This window comes from Notolepis coatsorum (genome assembly GCF_963971535.1).
Source record: "Notolepis coatsorum genome assembly, chromosome: 6".
In the NCBI taxonomy this organism is placed as follows: domain Eukaryota; kingdom Metazoa; phylum Chordata; class Actinopteri; order Aulopiformes; family Paralepididae; genus Notolepis; species Notolepis coatsorum.
Window position 1 is genome coordinate 181,773,465 of NC_140170.1, and position 15,846 is coordinate 181,789,310.

General features: G+C 41.9%; 5 protein-coding genes across 5 annotated transcripts in view; 2 read left to right on the forward strand and 3 right to left on the reverse strand.

Moving 5' to 3' along the window:
- Positions 1–15,846, reverse strand: part of LOC311230847 (histone H1-like) — a gene marked incomplete at both ends in the record, with an annotated part of 63,669 nt that overhangs the window by 42,171 nt on the left and 5,652 nt on the right. The gene's annotated exons all lie outside the window — the stretch shown is intronic.
- On the reverse strand, positions 2,233–2,607 carry LOC311230888 (histone H2B-like; the record flags this gene model as incomplete). The annotated part of the gene is made up of 1 exon (XM_084317277.1): positions 2,233–2,607. One exon carries the CDS (start codon positions 2,605–2,607, stop codon positions 2,233–2,235), a length of 375 nt encoding a protein of 124 aa, XP_084173403.1.
- Positions 4,474–4,785, reverse strand: LOC311230895 (histone H4; the record flags this gene model as incomplete). The annotated part of the gene is made up of 1 exon (XM_084317284.1): positions 4,474–4,785. The coding sequence occupies one exon, from the start codon at positions 4,783–4,785 to the stop codon at positions 4,474–4,476; it is 312 nt and encodes a 103-aa protein (XP_084173410.1).
- Positions 10,676–10,987, forward strand: LOC311230896 (histone H4; the record flags this gene model as incomplete). Its single annotated transcript, XM_084317285.1, has 1 exon — positions 10,676–10,987. The coding sequence occupies one exon, from the start codon at positions 10,676–10,678 to the stop codon at positions 10,985–10,987; it is 312 nt and encodes a 103-aa protein (XP_084173411.1).
- On the forward strand, positions 15,175–15,804 carry LOC311230722 (histone H1-like; the record flags this gene model as incomplete). The annotated part of the gene is made up of 1 exon (XM_084317081.1): positions 15,175–15,804. The coding sequence occupies one exon, from the start codon at positions 15,175–15,177 to the stop codon at positions 15,802–15,804; it is 630 nt and encodes a 209-aa protein (XP_084173207.1).

Genomic DNA, 15,846 nt, shown 5'->3' on the forward strand with positions numbered 1-15,846 from the left:
ACTATTTGGAGAAACGTGGTTAATTTGTGGACGCTCCAAAACAATAATGTGTGCCGTCACCACTGTTGTGCAGTTACTTTTTTCTTGTATTTATCTCTTACAATTCTTTAGAGTAAATTAGAATCCGACAAAATCTCGTTTTCCAGCGATCCGAGCTACCTGGCAAGAGACTGAAAGAAAGATGAGTCATCTGGGGTGACGCGTTTTGTTTTAAATGGGTGACTTTTCGGTGTTGGTAAACACAGTCTTTTGTTGGTGGTGGCCTGTAGTGTGGGTGACCTCGACTTCGTTTGAGTAAGTGGAAGGTTTAATGTGGCCTATATGGATAAAAAAAAACTGAAATTAGTCCTACCTTTATGAGTATGTACCGTATACAAGAAACATAGCTACATTTAGCTTTTTGTTTACAATACAGGCTTTTAAAGACAACTGAAACAACATCCAACTGCCCTACGTCTGCACATTATGTAAATGTAGACACATACCCATAGTTACATTTATTTTTATTTTATTGTATTTTTAGTGACAGGAATATTAGTAGCCTATACAAATAGGTGGTAAGAGTATATGGTTTCTCACTGCTTGTGAATTGAGTGCATATTTAATATATAGTGTTATGTAATGTATATTGTACTATGTATGATTCCATTATGATTAGGAATGCGTTATCATGTAATATGTTTGATAGAAAGTATATTGTCACTTTCTGATTTTTAATTCCACTTGGTTGCTTGTCTGAACATGTCTTATCTGTAACATGTTTATATGTTATGTGTGGACCCCATGTTTTGCATCAGCTAATGGGGATCATAATAAAATCATACTGTAAGAAAGAAGTACACAAACAGTCCATGCAAGGCCTCTATTTTTAGTGTCTATTGGTGTAGTACATGTTGATACATTCTGAAGAAATGTTTCAAGGAATGAAACATAGTATGTTTCAAGTCTACTACCTGTACCATAGTGGGGCATTGGTTTATACACATGGCCCATGGTGAGAACCAGTCCTGTGTAAATGTTGGTGTCATCTGTTTAGTAGCCCAAACAAGAGGAAACCATCGGCTCAACTCAGCATCATCAGAAAACATCTTACAAAAATGTATCCTGGCATTCCTATGATAAAAAATTATGCCATGTACCATTGATATCATGGTTTTAAAATGGACTATACCATGTTATTAATGGTTCCATTACATTTACTATGGCTGTACCATGGTACATCATTTATATAATGACTGGTACCATGGTTTAAAAAAAAAAAAAGCACCTCGTGAAACACAAAAGAAACGATTGAGCTGCTGATCAGTTTGATCAAAAGTGTCCTTATTGGTAAATACTGCTCAGAAAAGTTAGGCCCAAATCTGTGATTTTATGTTGTATGACACACACATCTAGAGAAATTGTGACTAGATTTGAAGCATTAACATTACGAGTGGAAAGAGTGGAGAGAGCATGGTGTGGTGTATCAGTGCATTTGTTGAAGTCCAAACCATAGGGGATGCCTGATGAGCAGAGTACCATTTCAGCCAGATGTGGAGGCTGCATATCCTGCGAAACATGGAGGGAGAGGGGACCGGCGATGATCAGTATTGCTGAAGTCATATTTTAGACTTCCGATTCCTGGCGTTTGATGTCAACAATGTTATAAAGGCGTATTGTTGTTGTAATAATGTATTTAACATAGGTATGGGGTGGTTCATCTTTTTCATTATATGAGCCTGGAATGTATTATTTTTCGAATAGCATTTCCACTTTGAAAATGCTAAAATAAACATTATCCATGTGTATTATAAAGACCAATAATGTATTATTGATCAAGGTTCTAATACAGCAGGTGATATATTCATTTACTGTATAATTGTGATGTACAAGCTAGAATTCTATCCAATCTAGCTACTTGTCAACAAACTAAAAAGCACAGGATTTTGACTGATATATAATTTGCAACTTAATAGCCATCCAAACTATGATTACAGTTGCTAGTCATTTATTAATCAATAAGTAAGATATACAATTCCATCTGCAGACAGACACCCCTACCATGATAATATCTGTACAAACGAAATGTAGGACATTTTTAAATAGAGCATTTTAAAAAGGAAATAGCGGGCACTCCATAACCACTTTGATGAACAGCGCGACCATGAGAATAATAATAGGAATAACTCTCTCATGACAGAGTGGATGGCTCTTAAAAGAGCCTTTGGGTTAATCTTCAGTGAACAGCATAGTTTACTTGGAGCTAGTGTACTTGGTCACAGCCTTGGTTCCCTCAGACACAGCGTGCTTCGCCAGCTCACCGGGGAGCAGCAGACGCACAGCGGTCTGGATCTCCCTGGAGGTGATAGTGCGGCGCTTGTTGTAGAGAGCCAATTTCGAGGCTTCTCCAGCGATGCGCTCGAAGATGTCGTTAACGAAGGAGTTCATGATCCCCATGGCCTTGGAGGAAACGCCGGTGTCGGGATGAACCTGCTTCAGGACTTTGTAAATATAAATGGCATAACTCTCCTTCCTGGACTTTCTGCGCTTCTTGCCACCCTTTGCAGTTGTCTTGGTGACGGCTTTCTTGGAGCCCTTCTTGGGCGCTGGCTTGGCTGGTTCAGGCATATTCGACGGCTTATCAGAATCGAGTGGTGACGGTTGCATACGTTTCCTGCCTTATTTATAGGAGGTCGATGCAAATAGTACTGCGTGGCTTCTACGATACGATTGGTTGGGCGTGGCGCACGTGTGTAAAGCTAATAGAACATGCATCTCTCTCATCATGGATACAAAGGGAATGATAAGACAATGTAAACATTGACAATATTTTGGTTTATTATTTGGCAGTGCTGGGAAAAGTATTGAGCAAAAGGCCAAATACACTAATAGAATAGTACTGCAAAAAGTCCTCAATTTTAAGTATTTCTCATTTAAATAGTTTCTAATCAAGTAAAAGTATACATACAAGTATTAAAGTATCCTAGACCTACACTATATATATATATATATATATATATATATATATATATATATATATATATATATATATATATAATCAAAAGTAAAGATATTTGTTCAATAAAAGTAAACATGTGCTTAAGACTATATTGATCCAGTCTCCTGGTTGTACCACAACATCCAGGTCAACTAACTGGAGACTAGTTTAAACTAGTCTCAACATTGTAACCACCATGTTATAAACAGATGATTATGACTATTGATGTTTGTGCTGTCATGAACACAACTCCCCAATGTTAGCCTCCTCTCTCCATTGACTTCCATGGTGAAATTGAACACGGAAAAGTCACTGCAATTGCACTTAGTCAAGAAGGCAAATCAAAAACTATTTGTTTACACTAGCAAAGTCTCACCATCAATGTTTCAAATACATATCTACATTTTTCTTTCAACAATATCTTACTGTCTCCCAATCTGGTCCCTCACAACAAAGGCCATTACAGAACCCATAGCAAGACTTTACAATAGCGCTTATACAATTCATGGTAAATGTCCACCCTGTACTCACCACTGAACTGCACTCTCACACTCCTCTGCTACAACTTTTCAGAACTACACAAAAAGAACTACACTTCCAAACAAAAATGTTTATTTTATTTGTTCCTTTAGGGATTTATAATAAGGGCATTCATGTACTTTCTACACCAACTTATTGTATTACACTGATACAGGCATTAGATCACCATGTATTTGTCCCTTTAAAATAAATAAAATAAACTAAAACCGCGTAAACATTGTATAATAACTCAACTATGCGTTTTATAAAAAAAGATTTCCAGTGCCTACAAGTAGCGAATCCACACTTCCAAACAAAATGTTTATTTTATTTGTTCCTTTAGGGATTTACATACCTGTAATACTATATCTGTACATATTAGTGTCTTTATAGCTGATCACTGTACATATTAATACTACAACTCTGTACAGTACATACATCTGCTTAGCACTATTACTCAGTTGTACTCATTTATATATTTTATAGCGAGTTTATTCACCTGTATAGCATATTACTATTGCATTTAACTGTTATATTTGCACTATAGTTTGATGCCTTCTTTACATTGTACTGTAATTGCATTGTATGATTTCAATAGATTTGAATCTAATATATTACTTACAAAGTGTTGTACGAATAATCTTGAGGCATATCAATTTAATTGTAATTGTTCACACATGTTCAGGGAGCCCTGCCGTGAGATGAGACTAGTGTACTAGTCACTGAAACGTCTTTCACGTTAGTCTTCTCACTATTAAAATCACCATCAGTTATTAAGTAGCAACGTCAGGAACCGTAGGCATTGCATCAGTGACTGGATTAAATTAAATGCTAAAACAAATTCGGTGCTATGCCTGAGACAACTCAGTTTAATACTTTCCACAAATAAACGTATGTAGAGTGTGCTCATTCAGTGATAAGGTGGGTGGCTCTGAAAAGAGCCTTTGGGTTTTGGATAGTTAGGGTTGAATGGAAGTCTAGCCGCCGAAGCCGTACAGAGTGCGTCCCTGTCTCTTCAGAGCATAGACCACATCCATGGCGGTCACGGTCTTTCTCTTGGCGTGTTCGGTGTAGGTGACGGCATCACGGATCACATTCTCCAGGAAGACCTTGAGAACACCACGAGTCTCCTCGTAGATGAGACCGGAGATACGCTTCACTCCGCCACGACGAGCCAGACGACGGATAGCGGGTTTGGTGATTCCCTGGATGTTATCACGAAGCACTTTGCGGTGACGCTTAGCGCCCCCTTTACCAAGTCCCTTACCTCCCTTTCCTCTTCCACTCATTGAACGTATGTAAGAAAACAAACGAATGTAGCAACTGGCCAACCGCCTGCTTATTTGAACCCTCTCTGAGGACGTGGTTGAGACCAAGAAGCGCGCAGGGACAAATGTGGAGGTTTACGTCTGAACATGTTTTGAGGAAGTGTTGTTTTCCCAATACAATACATCATCCTGAGAACCAGGGGAAAAAGTGTTGTCACTTGTATTATTTTTTTTAAACATTTAACATATATATATATATATTTTTTTTTACTTAATTTTAACTATATTCATATTTTACAAGATGTGCACTGTAGTGCACAACCGGACTTCATTGATCGTAAAACAATAAGAATCATAAAAATATTTTGGAATTATGAAAATTGCGCGCATACCCCTATCCCCTGGAACGTCCGCGATGCCGGCTGCACAAGCCAAATACAGCGTGTGGGGACTCTAGAATAACAGGAGGGTGGGGGTTGTCCTCAGAAGAGGTCAATAATGGTCTGCGCCTGCGCGTTCTGGGGGAATGGCCTATGGGGATGTGGGAGTGGCTATATCCTTTCTAGTCCCATTGGGTATAAAAAGAGTAAAGCCCCAAGGGTACACACCTGTCTGTGGGGGATCGGGTTCTGGTAGCAAATCAGGGAGAGCGGGGAAAACGGAAGTTGGCTGACAAATGGGAGGATGGAGTGTATACAGTTGTTGGTGTCAATCCCAGTATCCATGTCTATAGGATTCAGGATGTAGGGGGGCGCACAAGGGTAGTGCACAGGAACCGTTTGCTGGAGGTCAACTTCTTGCCATTTCCTGAGCTAGAGCAGGGGGAGGACGCCAGTGAGATTGGTCAGGCGTTTGATGACGGAGAGTCCGATGAGGGGGACTGTGATAGTAGTGACGGTATGGATCCTGTATCTGGAGTTTGGTCTGAGGGCAGTGTTGCACATGACCTGACCGACTCTGTGGAGGTAGAGGGGCCTGTGGTCTCGTCACTTACAGACTCTTTTGATTCTGTGTTGGCTGTGACAGATGGGATAGATCAGGTTAGCCCAGTGGCCAGTCCTGCAGGGGCCATTGCTCAATGTACACCTGACACACAGGCACAGCACACAGAGGTTTCTCACTCACCTGACATAGTTGTCATAGCTCACACCGATTCAGAGGCAGATGCTTCTCACTCACCTGACATAGTTGTCACAGCTCACACTGATTCAGGTGCAGGGGTTTCGCACTCACCTGACATGGGTGTTGCGGTTCCCACTGATTTACACCCTCACGTAGGGAACTTCAACAAATTCACTGATAAACCACACCATGCTCTCTCCACTCGTAATGTTAATGCTTCAAATCTAGTCACAATTTCTCTAGATGTGTTTCTGTCATACAACATAAAATCACAGATTAGGGCCTAACTTTTTTGAACAGTATTTACTAATAAGGACACTTTTGATCAAACTGATCAGCAGCTCAATAGTTGCTTTTATGTTTCACAATGTGCTCTGAATCTGCCCTTACAAAAAAAATCTGTTTTACCATGGTACAGCCATATAGTAAATGTAATGGAACCTTTAATAACATGGTTATAACATGGTATAGTCAATTTTAAACCATGATATCAATGGTACATGGCATAATTTTTTATCATAGGAATGCCAGGATACATTTTTGTAAGAGATGTTTCAAAATGGAAATGGGGGACCCTGATGTAAACAAGACGAAAGTCTTTCTCTGGTCTGCATCCCCTTAACAATTGTGTGTATTGAGCCGTACTGTATTGTACCCATTCTGCCATCTGTTAAATATTGATTGTAGAGGCAGAAACCGACTTGGTGGATTTATATATTATTATTATTATATATATATTATATTATATATATATATATTTAGAACCTTTAGACTGTCTTATTTATGTTTGGCCACTAGAGGGCTCACCACACATTACAGCCCACTCCTATAAATAGCCAAGGTAATCAATGGAACCTCATGCACTTCAAACACTGTTTCACTGTTTTACTGTTGGAACCGACCACGGAGCAACTGACGACTGTTCTGTGTAACCTTTAATTCACTATCACTTACATTTGGACAACAATAAACCCCATACACCGTAAGAGGAGCAACTGTGGACATTCAACTCATTTAACATCTACAACTTTGGTACAGTGTGAAAAGGCAATAGCGGGTGCATCGTGGACGACTGTCAACACACCCAGGAATGACAGTCGGCCACTACATTGATTGATTGATTGAACATTTTATTAACAGATTGCAGAATGGGTACAATACAGTACGGCTCAATACACACAATTGTTAAGGGGATGCAGATCAGAGAAAGACTTTCGTCTTGTTTACATCAGGGTCCCATATTTTCAATTCATCATAACATATATGACACACATGACATACAGATAGACAATACTGCTACATCTATACATTTATGACATACCAGATTTACAAATACAATATTGTTTGTGAAAAAAAAAGTGTCTAAAAAAGAGAGTATACATTTGACAAAGAAACTGTACATTGGAGGAGGTTGGGTAGGAGTGGGTGGGGGGAACTGTACATTGGAGGTGGTTGGGGGGTAACCGTACATTGGATTATCGACAAAACCTTACTTTGTTCCAAGAAGAGGGTCTTGTGTATTAAATAAAGTTTTCATTCATTAATTCACTCTGGATCTGGTAAATCCAGTAGCAATACACACAATTGTTAAGGGGATGCAGACCAGAGAAAGACGTTTGTCTTGTTTACATCAGGGTCCCCCATTTTCAATTCATAGTGACATTTATGACATAAACAACATACATGGCATCATGACATTTATGACATAGGGACATACATGACATACAGACACAGGTATATAGTAGTTACATTTGTCACATATACGATATGCAAATATACAGTACTGTTACCCAGATATCCTAACAGTAAATATATACATATGATGAGGAGGATACTGTACATTAGGAGGGGGTGGGTGGGTGGAAAAAAATATATACATACGGTGGGGAGGAGACTGTCCATTGGGGGTTGGACATATGTTGTGGCATAATTGCGAAACATGTTTAGTCCCTTGTTTGTATGATAACAAGCCTTTTAGTTCATGGTTCAAAGTAATGGGAAAAGGGTGCTAGCTCGCCATCAATCAGAAGCTAGCCACAAGACTTGCATTCACGCTCTCCAGCACACAGCCTCTCTACCTGGCACAACAACCACAACAGTAGGGTCTATAGTCACAGTCAGGACAGTAGGCTCTACAAGTAGGCTCCCTTAAAACGCTGACGCTATTACAAAAAAGAATACAGTGGAGGTTAAAATAAGAATATGACTTGGCCTGAAAAAAAGTTCAGTCAGGAGATTTTGTTCTGCTTTAATCCCTGAGAGCTCTAGGAGATCCAGGGATGGGTGAGGGAGGGAAGGGGTAGATGAGAGCTCTAGGATAGGTAGAGGAGAGCTCTAGGAGGAGATCCAGGGGTGGGAGAGGGATGGGAGAGGTAGAGGAGAGCTCTAGGAGGAGATCCAGGGGTGGGCGAGGCACTGGGAGCCTGTAGCCCTCTTCTCTGACACCAGGTCCAGCATGGGGAGGAGGAAGGTGCTGAAGGACTGGGCATCCTCTTTGGACCATTCATACTTCTCCATCAGGACCTGGAACAGACCCCATGGCTTCAGCTTGGTCGCCTGAGAGAGAGCGAGAGAGCTATAACAAACTGCCTCTTTGCACTGCTGCTGCAAGACATTGCACACACATCCACACACTCACTATACAAGCACTCACTTTAGACACTTTGAACACTTTTTCACTACACCATATTTGATCTATTTAATAAAGAGATTTGCACTACATCCATACCGCATCTTTGCATTTAGCATTTTTAAAAGTTTGCATTTTTGTACCTCATTGGTACTTAGGTTGTTCTTTAGTTGTATTGTATATTAGTGTTGGGTCTTTATTCCTCTTTTACTTACTTTTTATTTTACTGCTTGAAGCACATTCTCGGGGGCTCATAAAGAACCAAGCATTTCACTGTAATGTACTTTATACATGACAAATAGAAGTAAACTTGAACTACTTGTAGGCACCGAATGAATACATTCATTCATTCATTCACCGTGAATCTAAATGGCGCTATTTCAGCACCATGGACAGTACCAGACCACACTGACCAACCATTTTGGAAACCGGGAAAGCATGCAGACCAACCAAAATGGACCCCAGACAAGAATCTGGGGCAAACTAATGGGATATATAAATTGAATAAGTGCAACCATGTGAACCCAGCTGCCACGAGGAACTTTGAACCAGACATGTCTTAGAATGATCCTGTTCCTAATTTATGCAAATGACATGTCGTCAGCTTGTGACTGCAACTTGTTCCTGTTTGCGGACGACTCAGCCCTGCTGGTCTCTGACAAGAACAAGTTACAGGTTGAAAAAACCCTCAGCTCGGAACTAGGCAAAATCTGCATATGGCTCGTCGACAACAAACTATCATTACACATGGGCAAAACACAATCCATTCTCTTCGGTTCAAATAACAAACTCAGCAAAACCGACGGCTTCTTAGTTACAGTGGGTGACAATATTGTCACAAGGAAAGATGAAATTACCTACCTGGGTTCCATCCTAGAGGCAAATCTTTCCTGTGACAAAATGGCATCCAATGTAATACAAAAATTCAATCAACGAACTCGATTCTTGTACCGGATCTCCTCCCTGGTAAACAAGAATACCCTGAAGACTCTGGCAGGAGCGCTCATTCAAGGGTACTACGACTATGCTTGCACCTCATGGTACCAAAGCACCTCAAAGGCACTAAAAACCAAATTACAAACATCTTGACCTGACTCCTAGAACCCACCTCACCCCTGCACACTTTGCCAACCTAGGATGGCTTAGAGTAGACGACAGAGTACAGCAACTTGCAATGGGCCTGGTCTACAAGATACACTACACGACCAAGGTACCCATGTACATGTCAAAATACTTCCCAAAGGTCAGTGAATACCACGATCACAACACCAGAGGGAGCTCCACAAATCATGTAAAACCCAGATTCGGCTCAAACAAGGGACTAAACACGTTTCGCAATTATGCCACAACAATGTGGAACGCCCTACCCAAAGCTGTAAAGGAATGTGAATCACTACCCATCTTCAAAAACACTCTCAAAGAACACCTAAGGGAGACTGCAATTCAAAACTGGCCCCTACAAATGTCCTAACCCAGTTGTACAATAAAGACCAAGCATGGCTTTGTCAGTATTCCAATGTACAGCCCCACCCAACCCCACCCCACCTACCCAACCTCCTCCAATGTACAGTTTCTATGTCAAATGTATGTCAGTATTCCAATGTACAGTTCCCCCCCCCCCCCCCCCCCCACCTCCAATGTACAGCCCCACCCCACCTACCCAACCTCCCCCAATGCACAGTTTCTATGTCAAATGTATATACACTCTTTTTCTGGATTTTTTTTAGTATCACAAACAGTACTGTATTTGAAAATCTGGTATGTCATAAATGTATAGATGTAGCAGTACTGTCTATCTGTATGTCGTGTGTGTCATATGATGAATTGAAAATGGGGGACCCTGATGGAAACAAGACGAAAGTCTTTCTCAGGTCTGCATCCTCTTAACAATTGTATGTATTGAGCTGTACTGTACTGTACCCATTCTGCAATCTGTTAATAAACTTTTCAATCAATCAATCAATGATCACGTGACACCAGTTCTATGGTCAAAAGTGTGTGAGAAGGGGGGTTATTATGGGCTTCAGCTTTTGACCACGCCCAGCATTACGCGAACTCTCAGTCTTCTTTTACGTCCTCAGACAGTATTTATATTCAGAGGGCTTTGCCTTTGTCCAGCATTACTTCTTTTCATTTGCTTAGAACTTATCCTAGAAGAAAATGTCTGGTCGTGGAAAGGGAGGAAAGGGACTCGGAAAAGGCGGCGCCAAGCGTCACCGTAAAGTTCTCCGTGACAACATCCAGGGAATCACCAAACCCGCCATCCGTCGCCTGGCGCGCCGCGGTGGAGTGAAGCGCATCTCTGGTCTGATCTACGAGGAGACTCGTGGTGTGCTGAAGGTCTTCCTGGAGAACGTGATCCGTGATGCCGTCACCTACACCGAACACGCCAAGAGGAAGACCGTCACAGCCATGGATGTGGTCTATGCTCTGAAGAGACAGGGACGCACTCTGTACGGCTTCGGCGGTTAAACTTTTATTCAATCCAAACTATCCCAAGACCCAAAGGCTCTTTTCAGAGCCACACACATGTTACTAGAATTGAGTCGATTCCATGTTGCGTATCAGAATAAGATTCATCCTTAGCTGCTCGATATGTACGCGTCCTAGTCGCTTTGGACAATCCACAATTCTATACGTATCTATATATTATGACTTGTACAGGACGTGAAAATTGCATACAGGTCATTAAAAATGTCTTAAGCCTGAAGAAGAGAAGTAGCCTAGTTGTGAGGGATGGCAATTTCATCTGATAATATAAATGCATTTAAAATACTAGCTCTTTTGACACTGGTCTGAGCAATACTGTAAATGGACACGACTGAACTGGATCTCAAATTCAAGTTAAGTTATTTTTGTCAAATACACCACAATACAGGGGCATTATAATGGCATAATTGTGTGTCGAGCTCAGACCCAACAATGCCTACAAGAATGGTAATGGGTAAGATAACATATAAAATCAGATTAAATAAAATAGTAAATGATTTAAAGAGTGTGTTACATATAAGTATGTGGATAGTGCGTGTGTTGAATTAGTTTTTAAAAGGTGTGTCTGTTCAAGGGTCTCATTAGAGGCCACGGGACTTTAGGAGCCTTCCTATGTGTTTATGTAAATTAATGAAGGTATTGATTCGACGGCAGAAAATAAAGTGAATATTTGGTTGAAATATTCACAATCAGGTCTATTTGCGACCTTGTAGTAATATACTGTATTATAGTCTCACCCATTGGTTTTCTATCTGGTCAGATTTTACATGAAACACCACAGACGTATGTGGTGGAATTAATGATAAAAGAAAGCAAATGTTTGACAGGAAGGTTGTAAACAGGATGGTTAAACAAGTATAACTGCCTTCTGTGATGAGACTGTAGGTGATGTTTAATTAAATGCAATGAGGCAAGGATCACAAATAGAATATCAGAATTGTCACTGCTGTGCATAATATGCAGTAATAGGAACTTAATAAATAGAAGATACAGCGTATTTTCAGGGGTGGAAATAATGTATTTGCTGTACACAGCATTCAGTTTATACATGCCTGCAACTCGTCTACCTCTGTACCACTCTGTGTATAACTTTTACATCGCAGCATCCTCAAGTGAAATAGTTAATGAATGAAAACTTTATTTAACAGATTGCAGAATGGGTACAATACAGTACGGCTCAATACATACAATTGTTAAGGGGATGCAGACCAGAGAAAGACGTTTGTCTTGTTTACATCAGGGTCCCCCATTTTCAATTAATAGTGACATTTATGACATTACACAACATACATGACATTTATGGCATAGGGACATACATGACATACAGGTACATAGTACTGTTACATTTGTGACATATATGATATGCAAATATACAGTACTGTTACCCATAGATCCTGACAGTATATACATATCATGGGGAGGAGACTGTACATTAGGAGGGGGTGGGTGGGTGGGAGAGAAATATACATACGGTGGGGAGGAGACTGTAGGAGGGGGTGGGAGAGAGATATACATACGGTGGGGAGATAATATATACGGAGGGGAGGAGACTGTCTATTAGGAGGGGGTGGGGGGGGTTTGGCCATTTACGGTGGCCAGTTTAGAATTGCAGCCTCCCGTACAGGGCGCGTGTACCGGTTCCGCAACAGTAAGTGACTTCCGGGTAGGCCTGATTGGCCCCGACAGGCACGTGACGCGGCAAACTCAGGACGCGCAACGAGGCTGCTGAGAGCTGTTGCGCGGAAATAGGCTGTCTATTGCCATTCTCTAACACAAACTCTAACCTTAACCAGCTCCTTAACAGCGCCTAAACTTAACCGTTCTAACCTTAACCAACTCCGAAACAATGCCTAACCTTAACCTTAACCATGCCTAACCTTAACCATAGAAAGAATATTGCCATTCTCTAACACAAACTCTAACCTTAACCAGCTCCTTAACAGCGCCTAAACTTAACCGTTCTAACCTTAACCAACTCCGAAACAATGCCTAACCTTAACCTTAACCTTAACCATGCCTAACCTTAACCGGCGAAAGAATACACGTTAAAAAAAAAATCACGTTAAAAAAAAAAGATTTGATGGGATTCGAACTCACCAACAACGGACCGCAGGATCGCAGGACCGCTGCTCTGCGAGGTGAGCTATAGCGCCGAATGAGAGTCATGGCGTATTTGGACGGTTACGTAATTCCGTAAGGGAAAGTTGCGCGTCACGTGCCTGTCGGGGCCAATCAGGCCTACCCCGGAAGTCACTTACTGTTGCGAAACAGCTACACGCGTACAGGGCTGTACACTGCAATGAGATGATTGCAAATTGCGCCCTAATTTTGTCTGTGCGAGTTTAAAATAATATCTGGGGGCAAGCTTGCGAGTGGTGATTTCACTCCTAAATTAATCCATACAAATTGGATACAAAAAATAGTAAAACATTAGCCTACAACCAGGGCTGTACAGTGCGATACAATGTTGCGGTTGTAATTGCATTAGACAGACCAGCGCGGACATTTAATAACATGCAATTTAATTGACACGAGCAATGAGCTATCGTTAGCAGCAGCTGCAGATAGCTGCTAACCAAGGTATCCATTAGGGCTAAGCTAACTAGCGATAGCTGCTAACCAAGGTATCCATTAGGGCTAAGCTAACTAGCGATAGCTGCTAACCAAGGTATCCATTAGGGCTAAGCTAACTAACGATAGCTGCTAACCAAGGTATCCATTAGGGCTAAGCTAACTAGCGATAGCTGCTAACCCTGGAAAACGGTCAAAGCGGACTCCACAACACTAGTTCCATTTGTGAGGAAAGGGGGTGGGTTATATTAAAAACGCTTGACACAAACGAACGCTTAAAACGAATCAGCGCCGTTTTGCATCCCAAAAGGGGTGAGTGAGAACACTCCCCCCCCGTGCCCCGGGGCGGTGATTCGATCCCAATACCTGAGTGAGAAAGGCCCCTAAGCCATCCTAGGTAGTCAAAGTGGGCAGGGGTGAGGTGGGTTCTAGGAGTAAGGTCACGTAGTAGTCTGACCAGTTTGTTTTGTGATATTTGTAATCTTGTTTTTAGCGCCTTTGAGGTGCTTTGGTACCGTGAGGTGCAAGCATAGTCGTAGTACCCTTGAATGAGTGCTCCTGCCAGAGTCTTCAGGGTATTCTTGTTTACCAGAGAGGACAATATAACATGTAGCAGACAGACTACCATACTTCACAACAGTGCAAAATACCCTTTGCAACAACCAACTGAGTCCTATCAATTGGAAACATATTGAAATGTAGTCATAATGTGCATGCGTAATTACGCGCAATGACTGCATTAGCACCGTTGGGATGACTATGGTCACAGCGTGACACGTTTTATTCCCCCTGTTGCGCCAGCTGTTATTATTATGACTTGTATGCTTTATTACTAACTAACTTGTGCCTATTATTACTATTGACATGTAATTGAAACAGATTTTTTTCATTGTTAAGCATTCCGTCTGGGCTTTAATAGGCGAGTCTCTCCCAAAAGGAAAGATACATTGTACGTTCCTTGTGTATTTTTTTTTTAATCTTCATAAAAGTAACTGTAGATTTAATTCATCATGAGCTACATAAAGCCTTCCACAGAAGTGGTAATCTTCCACAGAAGACGAGGTAACACATATCATGCCAACGCCAGCAATGACTGTGTTTACCAGCACTGAGAAAGTACAAGTTTATAACCAAAAGCATGACACCAGATGCCTTGTTTTACTGCCAGTCCATCACCAGGCAGCTCGACTCACCGGGGAACGAGTACTGGATTATAATGACATTTAAACCATTTAAAAAGCAAAATACTGAGACAAGTTGCTGCTCACTGCACCATGTGACGACGGAAAGGAGAGCGTTGGAACGTGTCCAAACTAACCACGGCTCTCCAGATGGTTTTATTCTAATGGGACATGCTTGTGCTAACTGACCCATTAGGTGTTAGATTTCAACTATGTTCCCACGTTTGTATTTTAGCCCGTTTTGGCGAGAAGAAAACACAAGTAGCAGAGCTTTTCAGCTGCAGAGTTGTAGACAGGGTGGGTTGAGTCTGCATGGCTCTCATGTAGTATTTAAGACCAGCCCCCTGTCCCAGCTCCACTACCAGTCAGCTCGGACTATTTGTTGCATTTCGTCTTGATCGACGATAGAAGAGAACTATGGCAGAAGTCGCTCCAGCCGCTGCCGCTCCGGCTAAAGTCCCCAGGAAGAAAGCTGCCTCCAAGCCGAAGAAGGCATCAGGTCCCAGCGCCGCAGAACTCGTCCTCGAGGCGGTATCTGCCTCTAAAGAGAGGAGCGGCGTGTCCCTGGCTGCGGTAAAGAAGGCTCTGGCTGCCGGTGGCTACGACGTGGAGAAGAATAATTCACGTGTGAAGACCGCTGTGAAGAGCTTGGTGTTAAAGGGCACTCTTGTCCAGCTCAAGGGTACCGGTGCCTCCGGCTCCTTCAAAATCAACAAGGCTGAAGCCAAGAAGCCCGTCAAGAAAGCAGCTAAGAAAGCTAAGAAAGCGCCAGTGAAGAAACCTGCTGCGGCTAAGAAGGTTGTTGCTAAAAAGCCTGCCGCTAAGAAGTCTCCAAAGAAGGCAAAGAAGCCTGCAGTCGAAGCCAAGAGCCCCAAGAAGGTGCCGGCTAAGAGCCCCAAGAAGGTGGCAGCTAAGAGCCCCAAGAAGGTGGCGGCCAAGAGCCCCAAGAAGGCAGTGAAGAAGCCCGCAGCCAAGAAAGCCCCCGCGAAGAAGGCTGCCAAGCCCAAAGCAGCGAAGCCCATGAGGACAGCAGGCAAGAGGAAGTGAAGATCTTAAGCTTTACTGTCTAAAACACACAAAAGGCTCTTT